General features: G+C 51.4%; 1 protein-coding gene across 1 annotated transcript in view; it reads right to left on the reverse strand.

The window, feature by feature from the left end:
- Nucleotides 1-5,110: 5,110 nt before the first annotated feature.
- Nucleotides 5,111-10,000, reverse strand: part of LOC118209192 (serine/Arginine-related protein 53-like) — a 48,821-nt gene continuing 43,931 nt past the window's right edge. Inside the window, exons 5-6 of the mRNA XM_035384350.1 lie at nucleotides 5,538-5,674; nucleotides 5,111-5,139 (exon numbers count right to left, since the gene is read on the reverse strand). Of these exons, the coding sequence (XP_035240241.1) occupies nucleotides 5,111-5,139; nucleotides 5,538-5,674 (166 nt within the window). The remainder of the gene's footprint in view (nucleotides 5,140-5,537; nucleotides 5,675-10,000) is intronic.

Below are 10,000 nucleotides of genomic sequence, written 5' to 3' on the forward strand. Positions count from 1 at the left end.
CTCCTTTCATCTCCACCCTGGTAGCAGGTAGCACACAATTAATTACAGACAGAGCTCCAGACACCAACTGTCATTTGTGGTCAGGTTTGGAATAATTGCATTAGGGTTTCAGCTTCTTTTGTTTTTTCCTCTCCTCTCTCTCTCCTCTCTTCTTCATTCTCATGCCCGTACTGGACATGGCGGAGATGAATATCTTTAGTCAGTGGATGGAGGAGTGGAGGATTTTAAAATGCAAAGCCAGTCATTTGATTTCCAGCTAACAGAGAGCCCCATTAGCACAGCGCTCATCAGCCATACATTAGCATTAGCGCTGCGTGCTAACGAGCCCGAGCCCGAACCCGAACCCCGAACCCCGAACCCCGAACCCCGAGCCGTCAGCCCGCCAGACGCGCGCGTGCGCAGGCCTGACGCCGCTCTGCAGCCGCCCAGCAGCCGCCCAGCAGCCGCCCAGCAGCCGACGCGCTTTTTACATCGATTTATCTCTGGCCCCGCTGACCCGACATGTGTAAATATGATAAGAGAATTGTGTTATCAATAATAATGCCATGTAATCCCTCTTTCATATCGATGGATGAAGATAAACCAGGAAAAGCAGGACTGCTGACTGTTAATGAATTTATGTATGAATTCCCCAGAGTTCACATATCCACCCCCCCCCCCCCAACATCCAGCCCGCCAAAATACAGCGCCCCTCAAATGAACCCTTTAACCTCACACACACCCACACCACAGCGTAGAAAGAGGGTCTTCTGTCCACACTTTACAAACACAAACTGGATATTTTGTTTTTAAAGACTTACATCAATTTCATTTTTCACACTCATTAGCTTCATATTAAGAGTCCCACTAAAAGAGGGGGGAGTGTGTGGTTCAGTAAAGGGGGAGTGTGTGGTTCGGTAAAGGGGGAGTGTGTGGTTCGGTAAAGGGGGAGTGTGTGGTTCAGTAAAGGGGGAGTGTGTGGTTCAGTAAAGGGGGAGTGTTTGGTTCAGTAAAGGGGAGGTGTGGGGTTCAGTAAAGGGGGAGTGTGTGGTTCAGTAAAGGGGGAGTGTTTGGTTCAGTAAAGGGGAGGTGTGTGGTTCAGTAAAGGGGGAGTGTTTGGTTCAGTAAAGGGGAGGTGTGTGGTTCAGTAAAGGGGGAGTGTGTGGTTCAGTAAAGGGGGAGTGTTTGGTTCAGTAAAGGGGGAGTGTGTGGTTCAGTAAAGGGGGAGTGTTTGGTTCAGTAAAGGGGGAGTGTTTGGTTCAGTAAAGGGGAGGTGTGTGGTTCAGTAAAGGGGGAGTGTGTGGTTCAGTAAAGGGGGAGTGTTTGGTTCAGTAAAGGATTGAGGATTGACCCGGCAACAGGCTGGCAACGACCCGGAAACAACCCGGCAACGACCCAGAAACAGCCCGGCAACGACCCGGAAACAGCCCGGCAACGACCCGGCAACGACCCGGAAACAGCCCGGAAACAGCCCGGAAACGACCCGGAAACAGCCCGGCAACGACCCGGAAACAGCCCGGCAACGACCCGGCAACGACCCGGAAACAGCCCGGAAACAGCCCGGAAACAGCCCGGCAACGACCCGGAAACAGCCTGGCAACGACCCAGAAACAGCCCGGCAACGACCCAGAAACAGCCCGGCAACGACCCGGCAACGACCCGGAAACAGCCCGGAAACAGCCCGGCAACGACCCGGAAACAGCCCGGCAACGACCCGGAAACAGCCTGGCAACGACCCAGAAACAGCCCGGCAACGACCCAGAAACAGCCCGGCAACGACCTGGAAACAGCCCGGAAACAGCCCGGCAACGACCCGGAAACAGCCCGGCAACGACCCGGAAACAGCCTGGCAACGACCCAGAAACAGCCCGGCAACGACCCAGAAACAGCCCGGCAACGACCTGGAAACAGCCCGGCAACGACCCAGAAACAGCCCGGCAACGACCCGGAAACAGCCCGGCAACGACCCGGAAACAGCCCGGCAACGATCCGGAAACAGCCCGGCAACGACCCGGAAACAGCCTGGCAACGACCCAGAAACAGCCTGGCAACGACCCGGAAACAGCCCGGCAACGACCCGGAAACAGCCCGGCAACGACCCGGAAACAGTCCGGCAATGACCTGGAAACAGTCCGGCAATGACCTGGAAACAGCCCGGAAACAGCATGGCAACGACCCGGCAACAGCCCGGCTACGACCCGGAAACGGCCCGGAAACAGCCCGGCAATGGCCTGACACAGGGAACCCAGGCCTGTCATGCACGTGACAGCCAGTCCGAGCCAAAGTGACATCCCTGTCAAAACAGGGAACAGCTGCGCTTTCCGAATAAATAAAATAACACCGGCCCTGGGGGGGGGCTGTTATATACGAGCTGTCTGTCAATCTCAGAGCGGAAGGAGCGGCGGCCACAGCGGCGGTATGAAGAAGACATCAGTCAGGCTACTTCACGCCTCATCAGGCGTGTGATTGAGCATTCACACGGCGCTACACACCCGATAAACTCCGGGAAAAAACTTATTAAAAAATGTGATGTGATGGAGTGACTTATCGGACTGATCCGCCACGTCTGACAATAAACTCCCTCTTTTCAAAACTTTGCCGTCAGTCCGTTATCAAATAAGAGGAGAAGAAAAACAGAGAGAAATGAGGCAGGGAGAGGCCAAGCAGCCACTCATCCCCCCTGCTTTAGACCTGCTCTGATTGGCACTCTGCCCTGGACCTGCTCTGATTGGCCCTCTGCTCTGGACCTGCTCTGATTGGCCCTCTGCTCTAGACCTGCTCTGATTGGCCCTCTGCTCTAGACCCGCTCTGATTGGCCCTCTGCTCTGGACCTGCTCTGATTGGCACTCTGCTCTGGACCTGCTCTGATTGGCCCTCTGCTCTAGACCTGCTCTGATTGGCCCTCTGCTCTAGACCCGCTCTGATTGGCCCTCTGCTCTGGACCTGCTCTGACTGGCACTCTGCTCTGGACCTGCTCTGATTGGCCCTCTGCTCTAGACCTGCTCTGATTGGCCCTCTGCTCTAGACCCGCTCTGATTGGCCCTCTGATCTGGACCTGCTCTGATTGGCCAGCACTGATCTGGACCTGCTCTGATACCATCACGCACTCTGCTCCTGCCGACTGGCTGAAGCTAAGCAAGTGGGGGCTTGGTTAGTACTTGGATGGGAGACCACCAGGGAATACTGAGTTGTTGCTGGAAGTGGTGTTGGTGGGACAGCAGGGGGCAATCTTCCCTCTGGTCAAATAAACCCCAATGCCCCAGTGCAGTGATGGGGACACTGTGCTGTAGGAGATGCCGTCTCTCGGATGAGACGTTAAACCGAGGTCCTGACTCACTGTGGTCATTAAAGATCCCATGACACTTATCGCAAACAGTAGGGGGTTCCCCCGGTGTTCTGGCTAAAATCCCAGATCTGGCTCTCGCAAAAACTTGCCACCTAATCATCCCCTGATTTAATTAGATAAAATGTTCTAAAAATGTTCTCTCCCTCCAGTGGAGCTGCTCAATGGCCAACAATAGTACTGGGCAGCTCCCAGGTATGAATGCGTATGAGTGTGAAGCAGGGCGTTCCTGCAAAAGAGCATCCATGCTCAGGGAACCTACCCTGGGTAAATAAAGGTTAAAGAAAATAAAAGAAATAATCTCTGCTCTGGACCCGCTCTGATTGGCCCTCTGCTCTGGACCCGCCCTGATTGGCCCTCTGCTCTGGACCCGCCCTGATTGGCCCTCTGCTCTGGACCTGCTCTGATTGGCCCTCTGCTCTGGACCCGCTCTGATTGGCCTTCTGCTCTGGACCTGCTCTGATTGGCCTTCTGCTCTGGACCTGCTCTGATTGGCCCTCTGCTCTGGACCTGCTCTGATTGGCATCCTGGCAGCACTGAGCTAACGGGCGGGGAGGTGAAATTGAAAATGTATTCCTGAGTGTAATGCTGCCATCGCTTTTCATTCTCCTGTTAAGCTGCTATCGGCGGGGGGGGGGGGGGTGCAGATAAATGAACATCGGTCGAGCTTTGGCTGGAGCGCTCGGCACAAAAGACCCACACAAGAGTGAAGCGTGAGCAGGATGTCTTTAATGAGATCAGGATCCATCCCCCACCCCAGCTCTGCCCCCACACCCCCCACCCCCCATTTCAGCCTCAGGACCCGACAGGACGGTGCTACCCCAGGAAAAGCCCAAAATGCTGTTTTCGCTTCAGCAGGGTGAAGAGGCGTCAGAGAGGAAAAAGCAGGATTTAAGATTTCCCCACGCTCCCCCCATGCCTGCCTTCACCTCTGCTATAACAGGCTTTCTGGAGCACAGAGGCTGCGTTTGATATTTTATAGCCCATAAATAGTTCAGTCAGACAAACGGAGTTGTGTTTAATAATGAAGGAGGATCAGGACACTGCTGAGGCCTGATCTGGGGTCAGCGCTCCCCACATGCCCCCATTCCGCTAGCTGCCGCCCAATCAGAGCACAGCACACCACGCTTCCCTAGGTACAGCCCAATCAGAGCACAGCACACCACGCTTCCCTAGGTACTGCCCAATCAGAGCACAGCACACCACGCTTCCCTAGGTACTGCCCAATCAGAGCACAGCACACCACGCTTCCCTAGGTACTGCCCAATCAGGGCACAGCATACCATGCTTCCCTAGGTACTGCCCAATCAGAGCACAGCACACCACGCTTCCCTAGGTACTGCCCAATCAGAGCACAATATACCACAGTTCCCTAGCTACTGCCCAATCAGATCACAGCACACCATGCTTCCCTAGGTACTGCCCAATCAGAGCACAGCACGCCACGCTTCTCTAGGTACTGCCCAATCAGAGAACAATATACCACGGTTCCCTAGCTACTGCCCAATCAGGTCACAGCATACCATGCTTCCATAGCTACTGCCCAACCAGAGCACAGTATACCATGCCTCCCTAGCTACTGCCCAACCAGAGCACAGTATACCATGCCTCCCTAGCTACCACCCAATTAGCATGCAACCAAGCGATGATGGATGAGGGACCGAGAGACCAGACGTAGCAATAAAGCAGTACTACACTAGTAGTATATTGGTAACTAGTAGGAGTAAAGCAGGAGTACAAGCAGCAGTACTATGACTGTAGTAGTACTAAAGCAGTAGTAAACCAGTACTAGTAGTAGTACAGAGCCTGCGTCAGGGCTGCACCACGTAAGAGCCGGGCCAAAGCCTTACAAATTACACCCCCACACACACACCCCACACCCCACACCCCCCCCCCTCACACACCCCACAGCGGGGGGGCATAAAGAGCATTCAGACCTGCGATTGAGTGCCTTCACAGTCTCAGCGGTGAGGCAGATTTCATTTGAGAGATACATTTTAAAGAAAATGGACTTTTTTTGGGGGCGGGGAGGGGACGGTAACAAAGCTCTTAAAGACAGAGAAAGCGACGGCAATCAATTTCTCCGCTCCATCAATAGCCCGGGTCCTTTTCATCTCCCTCCAATTATAACTTCCACTAATCAAAAAACCTCCATTATCGGACCCGAACAATATCACTCCCAAACAATTTTTTCAAACTCTGTAGATTGAAACACTTGTGCACAAAGAGCGCGCGAGGAGCAGGGGGATGCTGGCATTGAAGCGGCCGCCGGAATCTCCCGCTTCCACGGCGACCGCGGGCGCGGCGCAGAAACAATGGCGCGGAGCGGCAGCTGCCGCATAAAGAGATGATCTGGCACCAAATGAAAAGGAGGAGGAGGGGGAGAAAAACGCCCAATTCATTTGCAAATCAAGTCGACCGTTGGTTTGGTAACGGTGAGGAGTTAACAAGGTAATCACTTTCAATCCAGCGGCTCGACTGTGCCCCGCACCCCGCGCACCCCGGGCCCCGAAAAGAGCCCCCACTCCACCCCGCGCACCCCGGGCCCCGAAAAGAGCCCCCACTCCACCCCGCGCACCCCGGGCCCCGAAAAGAGCCCCGCTCCACCGGGGGCCAAAGAGCCAGAGCGTTTCACTCTCTCTCTGTCTCTCTCTCTCTCTCTGTCTCTCTGTCTCTCTCTCTCTCTCTCTCTCTGTCTCTGTCTCTGTCTCTCTCTCTCTCTCTCTCTCTGTCTCTCTGTCTCCATGTCTCTCTCTCTGTCTCTCTCTATCTCTCTCACACGTACACAGGAAAAAATAAAAAAGTTACAGCAGAGAGGAGAGAGAAAGACGCTCAGGGCGGAATGAGAGGATGAGGGGAAGATGACACGGAGAGCAGAGTCGGTCCGTTTACGCCACTTATTTGCCTGTTCGTTGAGCTCGTTAGTTGAGCCTGTTCGTTGAGCTCGTTAGTTGAGCCTGTTCGTTGAGCCTGTTCGTTGAGCTCGTTAGTTGAGCCTGTTCGTTGAGCTCGTTAGTTGAGCCTGTTCGTTGAGCTCGTTAGTTGAGCCTGTTCGTTGAGCTCGTTAGTTGAGCCCGTTAGTTGAGCTCGTTAGTTGAGCCTGTTGGTTGAGCTCGTTAGTTGAGCCTGTTCCTTGAGCTCGTTAGTTGAGCTCGTTAGTTGAGCCTGTTCGTTGAGCTTGTTCGTTGAGCCTGTTCGTTGAGCTCGTTAGTTGAGCCCGTTTGTTGAGCTTGTTCGTTGAGCCCGTTGCTCTGGTAATGGGTAATCACAGCCTGCTGCACGACTGTGCGAACAGCAGCAATCAGTGTCTCTTTCAACCCACAGGCCCCACCCAATCACCTACACCCAAATACTCCAACACTCACCCCGTACCCAAACACCCCAACACCCAACCTTCACCCAAACACCCTTATACTCACGGCGACATAGCTCAGGAGGTAAGACCGATTGTCTGGCAGTCGGAGGTTTGCCGGTTCAAACCCCGCCCTGGGCGTGTCGAAGTGTCCTTGAGCAAGACACCTAACCCCTAACTGCTCTGGCGAATGAGAGGCATCAATTGTAAAGCGCTTTGGATAAAAGCGCTATATAAATGCAGTCCATTTACCATTTACTCACCCTTCACCCAAACAACCCAACACTCACCATTCACCCAAACACTCCTATACTTACCCTTCACCCAAACACCCCTACACTCACCCATCACCCAAACACCCCAACACCCACCCTTCACTCAAACACCCCAAAACTCACCCTGTACCCAAACACCCCAACACCCACCCTTCACCCAAACACCCCAACATTCACCCTGTACCCAAACACCCCTACACCCACTCTGTACCCAAACACCACTACCCCCACCCAGTACTCAAACACCCCAAATACCCCAACACCCACCCTGTACCCAAACACCCCTACACCCAACCAGTACCCAAACACCTCGATACTCGCCCTGTATCCAAACACCCTAACACTTGCCCTGTACCCAATCACCCCAACACTCATCCTGCACTGTCTGCTTGTTTGCTGCTATTTGTGAACCTCTGTTAGATGGGCAATGTCTCTCCAGCCAGAACTGTTCAAGTGTGATTTCAAGTTCAGAACAGCTCTCCTGGTCTAAGAGCAGAGAAGATTGGAGGGTTCACATCCTGCAGCTAAAGTGTGAATATACGGCGCAAAGCAGATTCTATCATGGTAGGTCTTCTAAAATAAATCTGCAAAAACCTAATTCTTCAATATGATTTAGCAGTTTACGATGCAGCATTTCATTGGCCGAGGTGATAATCTCAAAGCTGAAGCAGTTTTTTTCTGTTTGAAAAGTACCCAGAACTTCTTTTTTCAAGACACAGAACATTCAGAGCATTCTCATGCAGAACAGTAAGCTTCAGAACATTCTCAGATAGAACACTAAGCTGCAGAACATTCTCATGTGGAACACTAAGCTGCAGAACATTCTCAGATAGAACACTAAGCCGCAGAACATTATCAGATAGAACACTAAGCTGCAGAACATTCTCAAATAGAACACTAAGCTGCAGAACATTCTCAGATAGAACGCAGAGCTTCAGAACATTCTCAAATAGAACGCTAAGGGGTGCAGTGTGGTAGCATTCTGGCTATGTGCTAACAACAACATGAAACGGCACAAATACTGCAGTGCTGGACACAGTGGCCCAGTGCGTTTACTTTCTAACAGAGAGCACAAGCCTCTTGGCTAATGACAGGCTTCACCCAAACAGGGATAATTAAGTCTAGTGTTTAACATATTAAGGCTAATTGTGTAATAGTGTGTAAAGATTTGACACGGGGTTGGCTTGGTGGTCCTGAAAAGGGAGAGAGGAGGTATCCCTTTGGTTTGGTAAGCTGTGTTTGGGGAGGGTGACTGCGTCTATTCAAAACAAAATGAAGAGAAAGAAAGAGAGACGGTTAATGAAGCTTTTATCAGAAATAAAAGCAACACGTGCCACTCCAGCACTTTATCTCCCAGCAGCCGGTCGGCTCACACTAATCTCCGTGACCAGATTAAAAAACGCAGACTCTGCTCCCTCCCTCTCCCTCCAATCACTCTCTCCATGTCCAGACAACCGCTGCAAAAAACTCAAACTTTAAATTCTGTAAAACATAACTCAAAATAAGATTTTCAAAAATCAAATATTTTCTGAATGAGAATAAGGAATGAGAGGAAGTTTAAAGTATAAAAATGAATTACCACCAGAATATACATTTTCTCTCCTTCCTATCCTCTTTTCTTCACCATCACTCTTTCCCTCTCTGCCTCTCTCTCTCTCTTTGCCCTCTCCTCTCCCTCCCTCCCTCCCTCCCGTTGAGGCCTAACAGCTGTGGGCAGCAGGACGAGGGGTAGTCAGTCTTAAGCCTCTCATTTGAATAATCAATATGACAGCCTTATTTTTCTGATGCAAACAGGATTTGTACAGTAAGGTGTCTGGTGGCCAGCGTGCAGTCATGGGCTGCTTTAACCCTAATTAGATTAGGGTGATCATCCCAGCTCTCCCCTACTAAAGTACAGCCAGGATAAGTCCTCACAAAAACTGTGTTGAACTTAGTGGGACCTGGAGAGAGAGGGACTGCATCTCCTTTACACTCATTATTCATACCATCCTGCCTTTCTCAGCAGCAGAGTCACACTCTGTCCTCTTCACTACTCTTCAGGGCAGAACCAAACAAAAACACTGCCCTGCCCAGCATTCAGAGACACGCCAGGGGTGTAAACACACCCTACATACACACACACACACACCCTACATACACTCACACACACACACACACACACACACCCTACATACACTCACACACACACACACACACACCCTACATACACTCACACACGCACACACACACACACACCCTACATACACTCACACACACACACACACACACACACACACACACACACACCCTACATACACTCACACACACACACACACACACACACACACTACATACACACACACACACCCTACATACACTCACACACACACACACACACACACACACACACTACATACACACACACACACCCTACATACACTCACACACACACACACACACACACACACACTACATACACTCACACACACACACACACACACACACACACTACATACACTCACACACACCCTACATACACACACACACACACACACACTACATACACACACACACACAAACATAAACACACACACACACACAAACATAAACACACACACACCCTATACACATACACACACACACACACACCCTACATACACACAAAAACATAAACACACACACACCCTACATACACACACACACACACACAAACATAAACACACACACACCCTACATACACTCACACACACCCTACATACACACACACACAAACAAACACACACACACCCTACACACATACATACACACACAAACACACACACACACACTACATACAAACACACACACACAAACATAAACACACACACACCCTACGTAAACATACACACACCCTACACACACACACACACACAAACATAAACACACACACACCCTACACACACACACATAAACATAAACACACACACACCCTACATACACACACACACAAACACATACACAAACAAACACACACACCCTACACACACACACACACACGCTCTCACACACACACCCTACACACACTCACACACA

The sequence above is a fragment of the Anguilla anguilla genome, chromosome 12, assembly GCF_013347855.1.
Source record: "Anguilla anguilla isolate fAngAng1 chromosome 12, fAngAng1.pri, whole genome shotgun sequence".
In the NCBI taxonomy this organism is placed as follows: domain Eukaryota; kingdom Metazoa; phylum Chordata; class Actinopteri; order Anguilliformes; family Anguillidae; genus Anguilla; species Anguilla anguilla.